Genomic DNA, 21211 nt, shown 5'->3' on the forward strand with positions numbered 1-21211 from the left:
CCTCCTACAACAGGACGCTTCAAGTCAGTCAGACAGTGGGAAACACTGTGCACTTGGACATGGGGAAGCCCAGGGCTACCCTTGGCTGCATGTGTGAAGTATTATCCTGACAGCCAACCAGAACGTGCATCGTCAGCAAACTTTCTGGAAGGCCTTTCCTCACAGAGCACAGTCAGCTACCTGCAGAGCACTCAGTTAACGGTCATCTACCATCCTCTCTCGTGGCCCTTGTAGAAATAGCGTGTAACATTGCTTTCCCTGTTCAGCGAGGGAAGAGCAGTATATATATATCACAAGTTACTAGGCAGATTCTTTAGAAGTGTATCTTCTGAATTTTCATTTGTTGTTTTACTCAAAACATACCAACACAAACATATAAAGCATGATATTTTGACTTCACAGGGTCTAGCTCCGTAGCGTATATTCTTCTGGCTTACTCTCCATTGGTGTATGCTGTCCCCTTCAGTGTAAACATTTACCCCATAGGCTTTTTAAACTTTGAAGCAGTGATTATGTAAGACTCATTTCATTCTTATCATGAGGCTCTATGCCCAATGAATATTTTTTTAGCATTTATTCCCTTAAACATGTGTTCATGTGTACTAGTCTAAAATATTTTGTGCCACAAATACGGGACAACTGTGAAAACTCTAAAGAGTGGGCACTTCTGTAGGGGGGGATGGTAAATTAATCCAGAGATTAAAACAAAACTTAGTTACTAGACATTATTTCGTGATAACAATCCCCAGATTCATTTGAAATACAGATAAGAGTTTGTGTAGTCTTCCAAAACTAAGTGTTTGGTTGCTTGAGTAAGGTTTAGAATTAGCCTAAATGACTTTATGCATATAAGTTTCAAATAAATTCCCCCAATCTAGAAATCTTCCAAGTATCTTTCATCTGTTGTCTGTGCTACAGCCTAAAATTATATTCATCACCACACCTTTCCTGTTTTTCTCTGTCATTGTATTTTCATGTGTTGTTATTTTCTTTGTTTTACTTCATAACTCCTGCTCATTTATAAGTTGGCTTCCAGTGAACAAACCTGTCTTCCCATGTACAAAGCTCTGCCTGACTCAGAGAAAGTTGCTCTCCAGGGAACTGCCCAAGAGTGGCTACCTCTGACAGACTGGTGTCCACCAGCAAACCCATTGGCTCCAATACCATCGTCCTTCCTCGACAACTTCTTGATTGAACTAGAGAAGTTTAGTGCTTTAGCCTTACCATATGACCAGGCCAACCCAAACATCCTAAACCAGGTCACCCTTGAAATTAAGGAGGAACCCTCTCATCTCCCCCTCTCACCGCCTCCAGCATCTGTACCAGATGAATCAGCCCGCTGTCTGTTACCACCTCCTTGCTCAAGTACCACCTCAACTGGCGCCCAGTCTGACAACACACTGTCTTTTCTGAATCACGCAAAGGACACTCAAAGCAAATTTGTAGATTTGAATAAAAAAGGAAGGGGATTTTCAGACCCTACCAAGATCCTTGAAGTCCTGGGTGATAAATTCGTAGCCTCTGCATTCCCCAACTCGGGTGCCTTGCCTATAACTCTTCCTGCCATTGGAGAGGAAGATGAGGAAATCAATGAGGGGCTTGCATACCAAAGACGTCTGCCAGGATCTCAGGTGCGAGACGTCACGTGGTATGACCACAGCATTACAGAGACGACACCACAACTGCACATCAAAGAGGAAGGAGACGAGGAAGAGAACCCTGACTGCTTAACGTATTCACTAGGCATTTCCACACATCCTAGGAGTCCTGAGGAAGACAGCAATGCAGCCCAAACCAGTAATGAGGTATTTAATGTTGCCCAGTGATTGAGGACTAACCATTTTTACAATTATCCAAAGAGTTAATAATATTACTAAATATCTACTCTGACACTGCCTTACCAGGCTTCCTTCTAAGGAGTTATGAGCACCGGAAATTCTGGGGTGGAAGGAATATGCAAGCACAACATGGTTGATTAAAATGAGGGAACAATTAAAATGTATGGAACAATTCCACTCTCCCATCATTCCTTTGTCAGTACAAATTCAACGTTTATTATACTTAAGCTTATTGTCTTTCTAATATTTTAATATTAATAATGATAGCTAATCATTCATGCCTAGTTAAGTCAGACACTGTTCTCAGACCCCCAACATCTTTAATAGTCAAAGCCCAGAGAGCTAGGAAATAAGGTTATTCCCATTTTAGAGATAAGGGCGCTGATGGACAGACAGATTTGTCTAATTACAAGATGAGAAGGTAGAACCACTTGACATGGTGGCCGTCCGCAAAACACAGCAACGGAGTAAATAAAGTAAAATGCCAAACAACTGAAATAGTTCTCTAGTCCCGTTTGCTTCTTCTGAATCAGTTGCTTGAGGCTACTTGTAGCCTGGGTCCCGCATCTCGGTCTTAGAAAGGACCTTGGCCAGTAGTTTCCATCAATAAAGGGAGGGAATAACCTGAACCTTGAGTTATGAACTTCTCTCTTGAAAAATAAACTAGTTGATCTCTCAAATATGCTCTGTCAAATTCAAGAGCAAGTATGATTGCCAATGAATTATGAAATTGTTAAATAAAAAAAAAAGTCTGTAGTATACGAAGTCACAGTGATGTTACAGAAGGTGTTTCCTTCCCCGACTCCTCTATTTCGAAATGACTGACCACAACTGTGAAAAGGAAATGTACTGCCTGGTGACAGAATTCACTGTAATAAGCCAAGCGTGCCACTAATTCTGTTATTTAAACAGCAGGTTTCCCCTTCAATATTACCATCTCGAAGGAGTGATTAGACATGAGGCTTTACTTCCGGGATGTGCTATCTGCCTATTTCAGACAATATCCTGGGCTTTGCATTCATCCCTACTGAGATTAGCTGGGCAGACATCTCTATGCTCCGAGAAATTCCAATTCTCCTAGCTGTGTGACTGTTTACCTTTATGTAAACCTGCTTCAAAAGCAAGTTATATGTCACTGCAGAGTTTTAGGTTCTTTACTGCCTTCATGTTGAAAAAAAAAAAAAAGAAAGAAACCCTCACAGACAGACAAAGAGAACACAATACGTTGACAACAACCCACAACCACAAATCATACCCATTGACATTTTGAAATCAAAATTCAAAAGGCTGTCAGTGCTTTCAAAGCAAAAATATTTTGCAACTTCAGAGTTAGTAGATGTGGAAAGGACTCCTAAGACCACATCCCTTCGTTTGAACACAAGCACAATCCCATCTTGTCTTTCCTGAACACTTAAGCCACCCCCCTTTGCTTCCGGAGATTGAACTGCTATGCCTCTCCCCACCTGTCCGTTTCTCTCCCCACCATTTCACTCTCCTCTGGCCTCTGTCTCTGACCTGACCTGTGAGCTTTTTCAGCCCACCCAGTCCTCCTCACCTCCTCCCCTCCCCAAACACCCTTATCAACAGGAGGAAAGTTCACCACAACCAAAGGTAACTGCATCCTGAGTGTGGTTCAGTGTACTGCATGTCTTTCCGTGATGTTCGGTGGGTGTGTGCATTTAGATTCATGCCGTCTCACAAGCTCTAAAATCTCTGTAAACTGTGACTGCTAACTTTTAACAGCATGGCCTCCATTCCAAACATTTAAGAGACAAATCTGCATAGCAGCTGTACCCATACTGAGAAGGGAAACAAACTAAAACTTGCCTCATAATCGAAGGCAACCACTGAATTCTGTTTTAGGCTTTGAGTCAGGCTGGGAGCCATCACATTTGAAGGCATCAGTTTGGTGCCTGCCAACGCGAGTCACTTCTCAGTAGACGTGATGCCTCCCGTCATCTCCCCCTTCCACAGGATACACCAAGGATGATTCTTTGATGTTGACTACAAAGCATCTGTCTCTGATACTTGCATTCCAGTATCCCAACTGGCACTTAACTGTCCTAGGATTATCACTTTTCTCTATTTTATATATATATATATATATATATATATATAAACAATCCAAGAAGATATCAATCTATCACAGGAAAGCTTTGATTCTAGAATGAGAGTGATCCCTAAACCTTTGTATTCAGACTTCAAATAACAATACATCCTCAGATTTCATCTTTTTGGTAAGATTTAAAAGTATTCATTTATATATGGCTGCTCTATCCGCATGTACTCTTACACGCCAGAAGAGGGAATCAGATCTCACTATAGATGGTTGTGAGCCACCATGTGGTTTCTGGGAATTGAACTCAGGACCTCTGGAGGAGTAGCCAGTGCTCTTAACCTCTGAGCACCCCGATTTCATCTTTGGAAAGTGAAGCAAGGGCTCCTGTAGATAGGGAAGGAGGTAAGGCTCTAATGCAACCACATTTCCACAGTAGTGAGCACCAGTCCAACATGCAGCATCCTCAATAGTCTTCAGAATCCCCATCACCAGAAACACAGCCCATCTTTGTGATGCTCCTTTACCTATGGAAAGAGATCTGGGCCGGGGTGGGGGAGAATAACCTACTTTAAAAGCCAATTTCTCCCCACTCTGAGTTTTCATCTTAGCTAACAAAAGAGAATTTACAACTTTTAAAAATGGTAATGCTATTTTAGATTGTGCCTACGGCTAAGAAATGCCTTTTACCTGTTTCTGTGGTTCTACATTTAAAGTCAGTGTATTTATTCCTTGCCTCCTGTAATATGTTCTTCAGCTTTTAAGCTTTAATCAGTACATGAGAAAGTACCTCTAGATCAGCGGTTCTCAACCATCCTAATGCTGCAAGCCTTTAATGCAGTTCCTCTAGTGCGGTGACTCCCATCCATAAAATTATATTCGTTGCTACTTCATAATTGTAATCTGGCTGCTGTTATGAATCGTAATGTAAACATCTTTTGGAGACAGAGGTTTGCCAAAGGGGTCGCAACCCAAAGGTTGAGAAACACTGCTCTAGAATCTTACTTTGCCAACTTAGAGAGACATTGAACTCATCATTATAGTAACAAAGAAAAATAAAATAAAATTTAAAAAGGTTTCTCTTTACCATAAGAGCCAAAAGCACTTTAATAGTCTTTTGGGATCAATATGTCAAAAATACTAAGGGAGAGTAGAAGCATTCACAATAACTGTATTTTAAAAGATTATTGTAATAACTATATAAATGACTAATTTTGGGAAAACAAACTTTTGTGTCTTGTATTTTACTTCATGCTTGGAAACAAGTGTTTAACATTAATTCCCCACTGAGTTTTCTAAACCTTGTAAATCTGTTTTATATTCATAAGAAGAATATAAGTTGATTGAACACATTTGTGTTTGTAAATATAAAAACAAATTGATCCAGTCCCAGATTGCATATTCACTACAAGGAAGAAAGCATTGACCCAAAAGAAATGTTTTAATAAGTATAGAACAGATACCTAAAATCATTATAGCAACATTTTTGTTAACCCATATCAACCATTCTTTAACTCACATGAATGAGGGAGAGGAAAGGAGAGGAAGAAAAGGAGAGGAATAAAAGGACATGAAGGAGGAGGGAGAGCAAGAGGGAGAGAAAGTCCCATGCTAGCTTTGTGGTTCCACAGATGTCAGAAATCTGGACAGTTTCAAATTTTGCCGTTTCCTCTTTCAGAAAATGTCCCACGAGCACAGCTAGGTGCAAGGAAGATTAGGAAGAACAGTCTACCCTCAATGATCACGAGCATGAGTAAAGACAAAAAAAAACTTTGCTGCTGGAATGGGTAGAAAGCATTAAACATCCCATTCCACGAGCCTTAGAAGAGCATAAGTATATATCATCCCCAGAGCCTAGAGACCATAATCACTAACGATGATGAAATTTAGCCTAGGCTAGAGCTACAGTCTTTTACTTTAAAGTATTTTTCGTCTTATGGTTCTCATAATTCTGGTCAAATCCTAGACCCTGCATTTACTAGCTAGCTGCTGTGGAAAGAAAAATGAAGCCAACCCGTGTCAAGATTCACCTGTTCACTGTCATAGTGAAGATCTTTCTTTGAAAGAATACCTTCCCCCCCCAAAAAAGCAGTACTCAATACCTGATTATACTAAACTACCTCCCACTACCCCCCCAAAAAAATATCATTTTCTTCTTAGGAGCTTTGTTAGAACATTTTACCTTCACAAATCCTAATGCTTGCCATAAAACTTGATGGGCGTTAAGCCAAACTTTCTCTTATCTCACCTTGTGTATTGCTGCCTGCCATTTGGTAAACACAAAGAAAACAGGCAGGTTAAAGAATGTTTTGGATGCAGTTGTTAAGCATTCTCTTAATAAGAAGGTTATATTCTATCGTGTCTTCCCGGCCACACACATTACATTCAAACATTTTCTCCTGTCAGCTTCCCTTTCCACATTTTTTTTTTAATTCACTATGAGTCCCCTACCATAGCAGCAGCTGATCCTGGAGGATAAGAGTCGTAAGAAGCAAACAGAGAAGCTGTCTACAGACTGTTCACCCTCCCTGCTCAGCTACTGTTTAGGAGCTCGGCATGCTGTGTGTGCATGGAAAAACAGCAGACCAAGAAGGTTCCTCCTGAAGGCCATGTAATGAAGATGAGAACTAACCCACTTCTTGTGGCTTTTCTAGGCTGACTTAAAGAACAAGACATTTGTCCTGGGCAAGCCGCCTCGTAGCCCAGTGGTGTCTCAGAGGTCCTGCAGCTCGCCTGTCAGCGGTGCCCACAGGGTAGGGTCGGTCAGTCGGGCGCCCCCTACGTGCTGCAGTCATCCTGGCCACCCTGGCTCTTCCCTGGGTAGCTTTGCTGTGATGGACAGTCAAGCGAGGATGAGGAATCCCTTGGGGTGAAATAGCCAGTAGCTGAGGACCTATGAAATCAGATCTGAAGGGGTTGGGTGCTTCCCTGTTGTATGTGTCAAGTTCTCAACTCCAAAATGGCACTATCAGTGGGTGTGCACTGTGTATTGTTTTCTATACCCATCTCCTACATTCGGGTGCTGTTTTACAGTCACCGTTCTTGCTGTGGAGAGCTAAACTCTGGAGCTCACTTACTCCCGGTCCTGTTAACTCCAGAGTCTCTCGGTTTCTATGGGCTTACTTTCAACTGTGAGCCATTTCAAAATATTCTGTCGCTCGGGAGATTTCTCTCCACGCTGGGCCCTGCAAGGCTGCTCTCTGGACTTCCAGTCCTCTCACAGCTTTGACTGAGCATTGAGGTCAGTTGCTTGTCCTTTCACTGATCAGTTCTGTAACATCTGCAGAACTTGAGAATGGCCGGATCCTAAGTGGCACCCTGAGCTCTGGGAACACAGCCAAGGAATTTGGGGAGTTAATGTCTATGCGTACCTCAGGGTTCCCTTCACCGTGTCTAAGTTAATGGACCCAATTTAGCATTGGTTAGCCTGCCACACCACACGGGTATGCTCTGCATTTCAAGCTCTCGGGGATTGCTTTTTAGTGTTCCCTTTCCATTCCATAAATGCAAATAGTGTTTTGTATGTAAGGCATTTTTGTTCTTTGTAAGTTAGTTTTACAAAAATTGATGGAACTCATCCTAAGTTCCCACGATTAAGTAAGGAGGACATATTGTCCATCACCTTGAGGTTTTTTTTTTCCTTGCCCATATTTCCATCTTATAAGATTACATGTTTGAGGACCAGACGATTTTTCTTTTATTCTGATTTTTGTGAAGTTGTGTTTCACCTTCATAATCTAAGGGAAAGAGAGCAATAAGCTTAAGTACTGTTGGTTAAGGACTGCTAGCCATCAGAGCTACAGCCTGCTAATTCTGGCTGCCATGCATGACAACTAGCGTTTTCTGAGAAAGAATGACTTGGGAACCCAAGAGCTACTTGCAAGATTTGCAAAGATTTTTCCACATTTGTTTTTAAAGTAACAGCACATACGTTTTTAAAAGAACTACCTGGGGCTGGAGAGATGGCTCAGAGGTTAAGAACACTGGCTTTTCTTCCAAAGGTCTTTAGTTCAATTCCCAGGAACCACATGTATAGTTCATAACCACCTACAGTGAGATCTGGTGCCCTCTTCTGGTGCGCAGGCACATAGACAGGCAGAATGCTGTGTAGACAATAAATAAATACAAAATCTTTAAAAAATTATCTGACATATAGTCCATTCTCCTGGGATAGCTTGAGAGAAGCATAAATAAATACTTAGCTTTCAAACATCTATCACAGTAGTGTTTGGAATCTAGTGATCCCAGATTCAAGGATAAATTTGAAAGCAGCTTCACTATGAGCGGTGTTTTGTAATTGACCCTGCCTTTGAGCAATAACACTTGTTTAAAACCTGCCTCTTTTGTATCCATTTTTACATCATTTTTTTAAATAAAAATCAAAGGACGATTATGTACTTCTAATGAAACCATTGTTTTCATACAGTTAATACCCACAGTGACACTGAAAAGAGAAAGCAAAAGAAAAAAAAAAGTTAAATATTTCGGGTGCCATGACGCGTCGTTGGTTTTTCAAAATTTTATTGAACTCATCAAGGACATATAATCGATGCACAACTCTAGCTCAGAATGTCCAGCATGCCAATGGCTACCCGTTAACTTGAGAGCCGCCTTCTTAAGCTCACAGTTTGTACACGCTTCTCCAAGTGTTAGGCTTATAGATCGTCCTATGTTCAGCTCAGCACTGCTGAGATGTTATGCATGATAGAAATGTCTGAGCAGTTAACTGAAAATAGAAGCGAACCCAGGCCTAAAGCCCTGATGGCTGACAAGTCATTTCTTCTTGAGAATTGAGTCTGTGGGAAAGAGAGAGCATTATCTACTTCAAATTACCCCGTGGGCTGAAGGAATTTGACCCTTGTTTTCACCAGAGGCAAAAGCAACTTTTAAATTGTTACTACCGCTGCCCACCATTAGGTGGCGATCTAGTGCAGTAGCAAAGATCATATTAGTCGAGACCATTCTGTTTGAATACCCTCAAGAAACACAAACGAAACACATACTGAATTTAACCAAGTCAATCCATCTAATCTGCCATAATACTTCATCCAATGCAGGGCTAACCAAAATTGTCCTTCCATCTCTCTAACCATTTATTTGGCATAGTAAATGATCTGATATCTTTCGATTTAGGGGAGGGTTTAACTAACCTTCACAGCAAGGTTGAATTGTTACCTCTGTGGCTTCCACGTGACTAAGATTCATAATAATGAGCTAATTTTCTGACTACACGGTGTGTAGGGTTAAAGAGAAGGCTCTTTACATGACAAAGAGGTGAAGTATCTGTTCCTTTATGAACTCCATGAGGGGGAAGGATTCATCTTCGTCTTGCCTCACTAATTTTAGGATGAGGGATCTGAGCTGCATGTCCAAAGTCGATAGCAGACAGCGCCCCCAACACACAAATGCACATCGATGAGTGACCATCAACACTATTCCTCTAGTGGCCAAGAACTCGTAAAGTATATTATCGCTAATAGAACTGAAATTCCGCAGCTTCCCTCAGAAACAGGCCACTGGGAAACAGCTCACCCAAGGAGATTCTCCTCTGAAAAGGCTTTGAAGTGTTTTCAAAAGTCACAATTGTATGAGATACACAACTTCTCAGTAATAAAAGTTAGGAATACACTAGAGCCTGAGAATGTGAATACTATGGGGGAAAGTGATGATTAAGGAAGAAAGGGGAGAGGCAAGGTTTGGAGGCTGTGAAGCAGGGAAAGGACATATTTTGAAAGGAAATTACTGGCGCACAGACCCAGGAATTAAGTAAGCCCCACACTGAGAGCTACAGCCCAGCTTCCTAACTGTTAAGGAGACAATTTATTTAAATAATTTAGGAGCCTGGAGAATCAAAGGTACTGATCAAGTAAGATTCTAATGATAGTACTAAATAATGGATTATAGCCTTCAATTATGGGTTGGTTTAAGTTAACGAGCAGGTTGATTTAATCTGGTATTCAAGTTTTCCCTTAAAAAGGAATTAGAAAAGAATTATTGATGACTAACAGTTGCTTCTTCATATATTTAAGTTGATGAATAATTTTTGAATTAAAAATCTCAAAAATGAATAGAGTATGGTTTGATCTTCATCATTATCATCATCATTATTATTGTTATTGTTGTTGTTATTATTATTTTAGGCAGGCACTCCCCATGTAGCCCTTGTAGGCTGGCCTTGAACTCACTAAGCTCTGCCTGCCTCTGCTGCCAGAATGTTAAGATTAAATGCATGTACCCCCCACACCCAGCTTCGTCTTCATTATCCTTAAAATATATATATATATAATTTATACTTAAACATTTTACGTTTAATAATGTCATTTTACAAGTTTAAATGCCGTTAGGAATTTTATTCTGACTTATAGGAGTAAATCATCTATGTGGCCTGTAATTCTTATCCACGCTTTAGTTTTGGGTTTATGTATTCCACGCGAGGCTGTTGAAAGCAATTCGAGGAGTACTGTCAACAAATGCCCCAATGAATAGACCTAACACACTGAAAATACCTAATCTGCACTATGTAGACAGTGTATGTCGGAAAATGGTGGATAAATTTAGGAAGAGGCCTGATCGCAGCTTCATATTGAATGAAACCCCGGGGCTTCCTATTCCTCCCTGGACCTGAGCTTTCTATGGACAGGTTCAGGGAAAAATCTATCATATGATAATCAACAATTATGTGTATCCAAACACTGGTCCTGAAGTCTGAAGATACAGCCCTAATAACTAATTCCATTATCAGAGTCCACGGTCTGACTTTGTTATGTCAGCAGGTAGCTGTCATTTAGCAGAAAATATTTGAAATGTGAAAGGGTCAAATGCATCTCTTTCCCCTAAAACGTACCATGTGGGTGACTGATGTAAATTACACCAAGTTTCCATGTTCAACCAATGTATTAAATTTCATTCTCTGAAGTATTTGTGTGGCTATACAGGATGCTAAGGCTCGTCATTTCCAATATTATAAGTATCTATTACAGATACTGGTCTTGATGCTTAGTTTAAAAAGAAAGGAAACTCTTTTCAGAGTTCAGTGCACTGGGGATTTCTACCAATATTTCTCTTCTAAGGTAAAGCACTGTTTGTTACCTGGATATTGTCCGTTGCATTCCTCTGAAAGTTCTCTGTGTTCCCTTTTGAAAGCTGCATGTGTTTCCCCCCCCCCCCACCGCCCCAGCCCTCGCCCTGTTGAGAGGAGAGAATTTCAATCTCAGTGCAGCATGGGGTGTCCAGCTGTTGGCATTTTCATCTGTACCATGTGTCACGATGTCATCTGTGGAGGGAAACCTCGGAGTGGATGTGGTTACTGCTAGACGTGGCTTCCTTCTGCTTGTCTGAGAAAGCGCTGGAGACCGAGGTTGAGGGAAGATGTCTGGCCTCCCTGCTCTTGTGGTTTAATGTCCTCGTTCTTGCCGTATTCCTGACCTTGGAAAAATCAATGGGACTAAACCTCAACTTCCCCTTAAAGCTTGAAGAGACCAGATTGTGGGTGTGTTCAAAAGTTTGAACCGTGTCTATTTTGACTTAAAGCACCCTTCAAAATACTTGAATTATTAAGTGTATACAAACCCTTTATTTGGCGGATTCTTTTTTCTTCCTCTTGGTTTTTTACAACAGGAAATATTAAATGTCAAGAAAAGTACCATGTTATTACCCAAATTACCTTTTCATGATACCAGTTCAAACACTGACATTGAAAATCATTTCATTTCAGCCACAGCGTCCTGTCTTCTCTCATGAAAACCTTCAAGGTGGGGGAGAACCGTAAGTATTATCTTTATCTTCTAAACCCAAGACTATGACCCTCAAGATGGACAATATATGTACCCAATAGACACCAGAGGACAGTAGACCTTGTAACTAGAAGGGATGAAATAGCAAACATGGGGTCTGCAGCACAAAGGCTCCCAATGTCCTTCATTATTAACGAGATCAGATGCTAGTGTTTAAAGAAAAACAGAAGGGCTGGAGAGATGGCTCAGTGGTTAAGAGCACTGGCTACCTTTCCAAAGGACCTGGGTTCAATTCCCACCACCCACATGGCAGCTCACAGCTGTCTGTAACTCCAGTTCCAGAGTATCCAATATCCTCCCCATCCTCCTTGGGTAGCAAGCACTCATGTGGTGCAGACACACTTGTGCAAGCAAAGCACTTATACACAAAAAATAAAAATATAAGTAAATAAAAAATGGAAAATCTTTCATGCACCAGGAAAACCCGCCAGGGATGTGGTGACTCCTACAATGTATAAATCTGTCTCTTCCTCTGCTGACTGTGTAACCGGTAACCGCAACTTGGTTTTTCTCTTTATTTGAATGCTTCAAAAGTATGGCTAAGGCCTACTTTAGTAGTACAATTCCAAAATTATCACACATGCTTCAAAATGTCTTTTGAAAATAGTATTATTAAAGCACTCACTACTGTCCAGATGCATGACACAATGTCCACCACACCAAGAATGTGCCTTTTCAAATGTTCCTCCCACATCCCCTTGACTTTCTGATACATACATTAAATCAACCCAAAGGTACCACACATTGTCACTAAGAGTCTCATTTGTCTTTCTATGGCCCAGTTTATGACAGATAGACAGACAGACAGACAGACAGACAGACAGACAGATAGATAGATAGATAGATAGATAGAAAGAAGAGGATGCTTCACTTCCTATTGAGTCCTGCCTATGCGGAGTCAAAAGAGACATCTAGGGGCCACACCCATAATCCTCACCTTGCCTGGTACACCTAAGCTTTCTGCCTAAGCTCTGCTCACTTGGTAAAAAACATACAGAGCAAAGACAACTCTTTGTGGGCAGACCCTCATGTGTAACTGGTGTTTTCAGCCCCAAGGGTCCCTCTTTGTTCTTCATGGTTGAAAATAGGTCCTTCGGCACCTCTCTGGGGTGCCTCTCATGCAGTATGGCCAGGACAGCATTCTTCTAAAGAAGTCCCTACCACAAATAGACTAGGTTAGAAGCAATGACCACTGAAAAAAACCTCACTTAACTGGAAAAGGTTACTGGAACAACCTGTGAATAATGTTCCTGTTGTTCTTTTACATGTGCACACAATGATAGGATTAAATCACAAAATTACTCTGCAAAGCTGTTTAGAGTGATGGCACTGAGAGCACGTTCTGTTTAACAGCTTTTAGGGCATATAAACAAGTCGTGCTCTGCTGTACTCTGTTCTTTTATATGCAGCTGTGGCCATTTGGTTGTTCTAAAAATCATAGAGCCCAAAAGTGGGGGAAAATACACTTTCAAGCCTTGCTCTAGGTACTATTCTTTATCAAATTTATGTTTCATTGCAGCCTTAATTAGAGGGAATATGGAATGTTAGCTAATTGCTAACATTTTCTGAAGCAAAAGTAGAAAATCTAAGCCATGTTGCTATGGTTCAGTTTAGGGACAATAAAAAGTGAAGGTTATAGAGAAATTAAATGACATTTATTTTTGAGGCAGTCTTGACCTACCCACCCCTACTTCCATCTCTCTAATATCTTTCAAAGCAGCATTTTTTTTTTTTAATTTTAATTGGGCTGCATTTCCTGTCCTGAAACACTGATTTTGAAAACAGCAGAGGTAGAAGAATTTCCAGGAAGATTTGTTTATGTTTCCATAAAAACCTTTGTGTGTGTGTGATCTAATTAAACCACTATGGTAAATAAATTCTGACAAGTGTAGTTGGCTTTCGTCATATAAAAATGAGCTGGGAGTCCATGCCAATGCTGGTTTGTTAGCTCTGGAGACCTCAGGAGTCATCAAGCAGCTGGAGTTCGTAGCCTTAAACAGGCCTGTTAAGTGTTTGGAGATCCGCCTCAGGCGGAGACTGAGAAATGGAATGAGGGAATGAATCCACTTACCCAAAGTGACTGCAGAGTGCACCATTTACATACCAGCCAGGGATGACCATGTCCCTCCAGCTTGAGAATAGACAAGAGGCCTTGCTGATATTCCCTTTCCCTTTGAACATCCAAAATTATATCATTCTACCACCTGATCAGCCTCAGACACTAACCAACACAGCGAACAACAAAGTGATTTTCCTCTCTCCTCAGGCTGCGCCCAGGCAAGCATCTTAATGAGGTGGCCCCTACTTGCTACCTCTTCTAGGGCCTGGCTTTGTTTTCAATCCTTGACCACAAGCTGAAGCCTCTACCAACAAAAGACCTCAGAAGATTACAAATGGCTCAAAGTATATAAATGGCTATAATCGCCCACTAGAAGAGAACACTGTCTAGGGAAGACCTCTCTAATGTGGGGATTTTAGAGTTGGGTCCCGTGCTGAGAAAGATGGGGTTTATGGAAAGGCAAAGCTCTTTCCTAGAACTCTCTGAAGCCAAATTTACACACACGTGTGTGCCATGATCAGGAGACACTCAAGAGCAGAGGGAGCCAGAAAGGCTATTGCATATTTATAGCACAGTGTTTGAATTCAACTGCTAGAATAACTTTATTCTACCAAAATATGATTTTTTTCCAAATCAATAAAGTAATTAGAAATAAAGCATTCTTGTTACAAAGTAGATGATAATTCAATATCACCTACTTTTTTCATGGTAGCCTGAAATAAATCCAAAGTGCCCCAGAATGTTACTATTTTTTTTACATTAGCACAATTATATGACAGTTATAAAAAGCAATGGAAACAAACCAGCCCTTTTAATCTTCCAGTTATACAAGTGATAGGTTATATCATGAAATTTTCCCGCTAACTACATATCAAATTCTTCCTGGTTTTCTTAGCCTCTATAATGTCAGTCTTTACTTTCCAAAGTGGCAGTCCATGCTAATAGTCACAAAAGTCAATGTCAAATAGATTCAGTATTCAAATACAGTATTGGTCAATGTCACCATCTCTCTCTCTTTCAAAGAGTTCAGACAAAAACAAAAAAACCAAAATGGCAGAATTCTTTCAGTAATTATTTCTCACATACAATTATTCCAAAGGAGGCTTTTTCATTCAAACACAATTTTTTTTTCCCAGACACATTTTTCTATTTTGAGACAGGGTTTCTCTGTGTAGCCCTGGCTGTTCTGGACTCTGTAGACCAGGCTGGCCTCAAACTCACAGAGCTCGGCCTGCCTCTGCATCCTGAGTGCTAGGATTAAAGGTGTGCGTCACCATGCCTGGCTCCCAGATACATTTTTAAAAGTCCATGAACTACTAGTTGAGCAGGATAAGGGATGGCCAGGCATAAAGCCTCAGGGCTTTTACCTATGACTTGAGGCCATAGGAGAATTGCATGAAGTCATCACATTTCAAATCCTGATTCATATTATAAAACTAGTCACTTTAAAGGAATCCTGTGATAAACATAGTCTTCCTTTGATAGTAATTACTACATCATTGTTTACAAAATGTATGTTTGAAACATTCTGTACAGTTCAGTTTAGATCATCTGAGTTCCATTTCCAAGCCGCCATTACTTACTTATGGCTATGGCTAGCTAAACCTGTGATCCCTCTTGTAAGTATACCTGCATAATACAAATACCATTCGTTAATTCTGTATTCTACATTGTTATGTAGCATCTGAATGATAGACATTGTATGTCTATAACATTTAAAGGCAGGTCTGGCCTACAAATATCAAAAATCTTTTACCTGATTTCAGAATATTATAATCTTCCCTGAATATTTCTCGTTGTAAGTTTTGAAATGTTGCTAAAGTGCTGTGATTCCCATGAGAATCTGAATGTTTCCGTTGACTTTACATGTTTAGCAAAGACTTAGACATGGCCTAACATCGCATGAAGACATTAGAAATGCTGAAGCTGAAATGAGTGATGTACTAACTTGTACAGTTTTGCGGGGATGTGAAGTGAATTAAACGTGCCCCTTTGTCCCGTTTAAGGTTTCAGGCTCTGTATAACTATACTCCTAGGAATGAAGACGAGCTGGAACTCAGAGAAAGCGACGTCGTGGATGTGATGGAGAAGTGTGACGATGGATGGTTCGTGGGTATGTGCTTCTGTTTAGCTGTTTTCATCATCTATTTGAGTTTGCTCATGTGCATGGTTCGCGGTGATAATCGATCTCTCTTTGAATTCATGGTGTATGAATGCTCCCAAAGCCTTTTAATACAGTACAGCATTTACTTCTTTCAGTTATACGTCATTTTCTGCTGGTTTTATTTCAACCCAACTAAGGACGTTTCTTTAAATAGCATCCAACAAGCAATGTATGTGATGTCACGAAAACAAAAACATACCTTGCTATGTTCAGTGGGAAATCTGAGTCGACAGGGGAGCTGTCATTTGATGGGGAGCAAGAGGAAAGGAAAGCTGACCCATTTGCTGGTTCGGATGCGGCAATCTGGGAAGTCTAAGGGAAGGGACAGCTAACTCCCATGCCACTTCAAAGGCAAGCCCATAGTTACCATCTTACAGACCGAACGCTCGGCCATGGGGCACACGCTTAACATTCTCCACTGCTCAACTCTTCAGTTCCCAGCACAAAGGGTGGGGAGAGCAAGGAGGAGGATGAAGAGGAGGAGACAGCATGAGTTCTTCTAAGAAAATATTTGTAGACAAAAGTATATAGCCAGACACAAAGGAAAGAGGGGAAAATTAAATAAATAAATACTAGGTATGGGAAGGGCTGGAGAGCTGTTTAGCAGTTATGACCTGGGTTCCATTCTCAGCACCTACATGGTGGCTATTCACTGTCTATAACTCCAGCTCCACAGGGATCCTTTCTAGCCTCCATAAGCACCATTTATGTGCAATGTATAGCCATGCATTCAGGCAAAATGCCAATATACATAAAATTAAAAAACTATGTGAGAATGAAATCTTTCTCTAGACTAGTTCAGCAGAGGTGAGATGATGAGAGCCGTGTTGGCAGACACATGTGTCAGGGTCTGTTGCTTCTATTAATTGCCATCTAGAAGAAAAAAAGAGGTGGTTTACATACATGGTTTGCAGCAATAGTAAGCAAACCAAATCAAAAAAATTATAGAATGTTAACGAGAAGTAAAATCTTAGAGGCCCTACCCAGTCTACTGTGATAAAATGCAAATGAATTTATTGTACAGACTTAATGAAAAAGTACCCAAAGAATTGTGATGTTTGAAAGCAAAGGTGGCCATGAGGGTGGACATGTGTGCACTTGGTTTTCACTGGCCATGTTAGAAGTCACCCTCAGTGGTTAAACTTTATACCACACGCCCAGACAAGTAGCAGCCAGCCTTCCACATTTTTAAATTTAGTGATGTTTAAGTTGCTCAGACATCTATATTTTGTGAGGAAGTGTAACAGTGCTTTTTTACTGAGTGACCTAGCACTGGGCTTGATGCCGTAACATTTGTGGTACTGGCAGCATCCCATGTAGGGACCAGTGTGTCACTCACTACAGAGGAGGCCTCCTGCTCCTGAACCAATCCTGACTCAGTCATCTTGTCCCACTGGAAACCCCACCGTGATCTCTTACTCCTTGTTTGGCATCTTGGTAACCTCAGTCCGACCACGCAGCTCTTGTGCACGATTATCTTCCTCTCTAGATTGAGAGGCCAGGCTTCCCAGTTTAGCTCAGTGTAATGGAAATCTATCCTTTATGCTCAGGAAACGGGTAAGACAATCAAATTGCCCACTTCCTCTTTTGATTGGCTTAACGCAAGTTGTCTTTATTCCTTCCCAAACTATTTAGAGCTTGCTTTCACCATGTACCCTTGTAGGCAGAAAGTGTTCGAGCTGACATGGTAGTACCTGACATTCCATTGCTGTTACCCACCTTTTCATTTATTGCTTCTGTTTTCAGGGACTTCAAGAAGAACCAAATTCTTTGGTACTTTCCCGGGAAACTATGTCAAGAGGCTGTGAATCACCTCACTCCTTATTTACTCCACATTTCAGAAGCACATCTGCATAATTCACCTGAAACACCCCAGCAGGCCTGTTGCTGTCATGCCTTATGGTTTCCCATAGGCCATCACCATCTCCACCTGCTGCCACCAAATCACCAGCAGAGTGACTGCCGCTGTGAGCCTTAGGGGAAGCTGGGGGCTTTAGGGAGCTGTGGCAAACTTACACCCACATAAATATGCAGTTTCTTGCTTTCTGCCCTGAACTTTGAAATGTTTGTGTATGGAATCAGAATGAAAGTCATCATACTTAAAGACAGTGAAGTAAATAAGGAAGAAAGAAAGATGGTGAAAAAAAAAATCAGACTACTTAGGAGATTGGTCTCATGGCTGTATTTCCACCTCTCCGGAAGGTGTTCTGTCCTCAGGAAGCCAGAAGATCGTTTTCTGAAATGCTATGGTTTGCATTTTCACTCTCAGCTTGGCAGTGTATTTTCCTAGTGCTCTGGTTTACACTAGATGACAACTATACTTCAGCTATCATTTGCCTGCACTTATATATTGTTTTATGCACAGTGATTACAAAATATAGAGTGAGTAGGAAAGCTAGTTGGAATGGGTGAGATTTTTGTTGATTCCATTGAATTTTCACATAGGAGTCTCTCCTGCCACTCCCCCACCACCACTTTTTTTTTTTTTTTTTTTTTTTTTTTTTACTTTAGAAGTGCAAAGTGAGTGAATAAGAGCCCTTGCTCACTACCATGAGAGTACAAAAGGTTTAGCCACACCACAGGACAAATCGTGTTGTAAATTTGCATTGCTGTTTTATATTAAAATGTAATCATCAGCATCATGAACAATGAGCTCTTAGTGTTTTATTTATCTGTTAAAACTCAAAAGTGCTAGTGAGAGAGGCAAAGAGATGAAAGTAATAGCAGTAACTTAGTCTCACTGTGTGTCCACTTACGTGTTTGAGGTTGTATGAGGACATATAGTTCAAATGCTATGTTGTACATTTCATGGAAATGTAAAAGAATCCCACATTATTTTATAGAGTACTTCAGGAGCACCCTGAGTGTTAAGGCTGGCTTTAGCAAGGATTATGATCAATACAATTATTTTTACTACAATAATTATTTTTCTTCTATGGAACCCAGAATCCTGACTCTGTTTGCAGACAGGAATATATATGTTGAGCCTGATTTTTCCGGTGTATGTAAAATTCTTCCTAGGAACAAATTAGGCGCTTCTAGAAATAATGGTTAAGTCGTTCAGGTTGTATTTCCTGCCCCAAAACAGATCTACAAAATGCTACCAAACCTGAAAGATTTAATGGATACACAGTGCCTGCGTTCCACACACCCTGAGACTTAGCTTTTTATTTCGAATGAATTTGCATAAGATACATTCATCTTTGAATCTTTAGCACCTTATAGACAAAACTTTTTATGGCTTTCCTCACATGGGCAATGCTTGATCTTACACAACATACAGACTCTAGCATTTTGTACATATGTTTGTTCTTTGTTTTGTACAGACTATTTACTTATTCAGAAAATGGGATTTCCCAATTTGGTCTTTCTCCTGCACTTAAACCGAGTTTTAAGCTCTTTCAGCCGACTGCCCTTTATGATATCTTCATAGATCACCAGCTAATGTGACCCTGGAAGATAGCATCTACACAAAATTCTATGAATTGAAAAGATCTTAGTAGCCAATATGAAACGCACATGAATGTCAGTTACAGAGGAGCATTGTTAGGGGTAGAGGGAGATAAAGGAATACCTTTGGAAAACCCCCTTTGCTATCCAGTTCACAACCAGCTTTATATTAGAAAAACCTGGGATTGGAAAATGAGTCAGCCAGCCACGTGCAGCTTTGCTGATAAATGAATACTTTTTCACACCATTTATGAAAACAAGTCTTCAACTCTGTTGCCTGTTATATTTAAGAAAAAAAAATGCTGTTTCTACTCTCTGTATCTGATTTTAAAAGGAAAAAAATATTCATACCTGGCTTTCAGGTAATTGACTTTGAATTCTTACAAGCAATGGTCATTGTGTTTTTCTTGAGTAGATACCTAATAAATTTTGCTTGAAAGTACTTCTACTTTTCTTTAGCATTTATGTAAACTGTGCTTTATTCCAATGTATTAGTTTTTTAAAAAATGAAACGTGTCTGTGTTATCTTGACACACAAAGGAGAGACAATTGTTTGCATCAACTCCAAAGAGTATTTTAAAATCTACCACCAAAGCCTGCTTGCTAAGTCCTCTTTACTTAAATATTACTCTTCAGCTAAAGTAACACATCATAAAATACCTCTGCCTCAAAAGTGGCTATTTTCCAACAAGTTAGTTAGTTACAAAAGTTGTAAGTTATGAGCATCTGTCTTGAGCCTTTTAAATACTTATTCTAAAGAACTTTACCATCATTGATTGGTCTCTCGGTGAATTTCAAAACTCCTGCCACAGAGGGTCATCCTTTTCTGCCACACAAATAGCAAAGAGCTACCATTTATACTTGGGTCCTTTCTAACATATCCCTTCCTGATCCATCTGTTTCAACCCACATCCATATCTGTCAAACATTCTGAAACAAGGTCCTTTCTTGGCCTATCCGTTCAACAACGTGTCTTATTGCTTCAACGGTCACTGGGGTTTCCTCTGTTTCACTGGATAATTTCTACTATCTACAGTTCTCCACTGGGATGTGGTCCCATAACACACAGACTGTTATGGTCTTGCTCTCACCTGAGCACTATTCAGTCACTCCATCATCTGCATCTGTCCACCCAGGTCACTGGAAGGCCGGCAGGAAGGGACTCTGAGAGTTATTACCTCACGCTAAGTCCTGCTCTATCGTCACTGCATACAGGCCCGTCCTTTCCTTTTTGATCAAAAGCAGGGAGAATTTGTTTAAATGGCCTCCTGCATTCTATTTACTGTTTGATCACTCTTTGTAGGTGGTCAGTTTGTGTGGCCTGATAATTCCTCCCACTCTCTTCCAGATTTTGGCCACAAAGGGGATTATTATTTAAAGAATTGTTTGATTACAAAAGATTAACTACTCTGACAGCTTCTCGGAGTCCATTTATTTAAAGAATTAATTATTTCAGCCTCCTATCCGGATGGTAACTCTTTAAGAACTATTTATGTATCAATTGTTTCAAATTATTCACTCCTTACGAATGACGACAGTAAGAGAACAAGTAGAGATTGGCCTTAGAAATAAAATGATATCCTGCAATAAGGATCTACTATGGAACAAATTCAGTCTGCTCTCTAGTATTGGATTTCCTACAAGAATGGTTTGTACATAAAGTAGCAGCAATCAACTTATTGACAGGAAGCCTTAACTTTGAACCTTAATTAAGTGAAATGTTATTTCCTAAAAAAAAAAATCTTCATTTATATCCATTTTATCTTATATTAGAGGGTTTATATTAGAAGAAATTTATGAATCACTTTTATGTTCATATTCTTACCTTCATCAATGAAAACTAGAAGAAAC

At 40.3% G+C, this 21211-nt stretch overlaps 1 protein-coding gene across 42 annotated transcripts in view; it reads left to right on the forward strand.

Moving 5' to 3' along the window:
* Sorbs2 (sorbin and SH3 domain containing 2) overlaps positions 1-19802 on the forward strand; it is a 313230-nt gene extending 293428 nt beyond the window's left edge. For 22 of the 42 annotated variants that reach the window (XM_060381709.1, XM_060381690.1, XM_060381688.1 and 19 more), the window contains 3 exons: positions 11609-11658; positions 15753-15859; positions 17657-19802. In XM_060381709.1, coding sequence (XP_060237692.1) covers positions 11609-11658; positions 15753-15859; positions 17657-17718 — 219 coding nt within the window. In that variant the 3' untranslated portion in view covers positions 17719-19802. The other 20 variants (XM_060381680.1, XM_060381679.1, XM_060381683.1 and 17 more) reach the window with 8 other exon arrangements.
* Positions 19803-21211: the final 1409 nt, after the last annotated feature.

This window comes from Meriones unguiculatus, chromosome 4, assembly GCF_030254825.1.
Source record: "Meriones unguiculatus strain TT.TT164.6M chromosome 4, Bangor_MerUng_6.1, whole genome shotgun sequence".
Classification (NCBI taxonomy): domain Eukaryota; kingdom Metazoa; phylum Chordata; class Mammalia; order Rodentia; family Muridae; genus Meriones; species Meriones unguiculatus.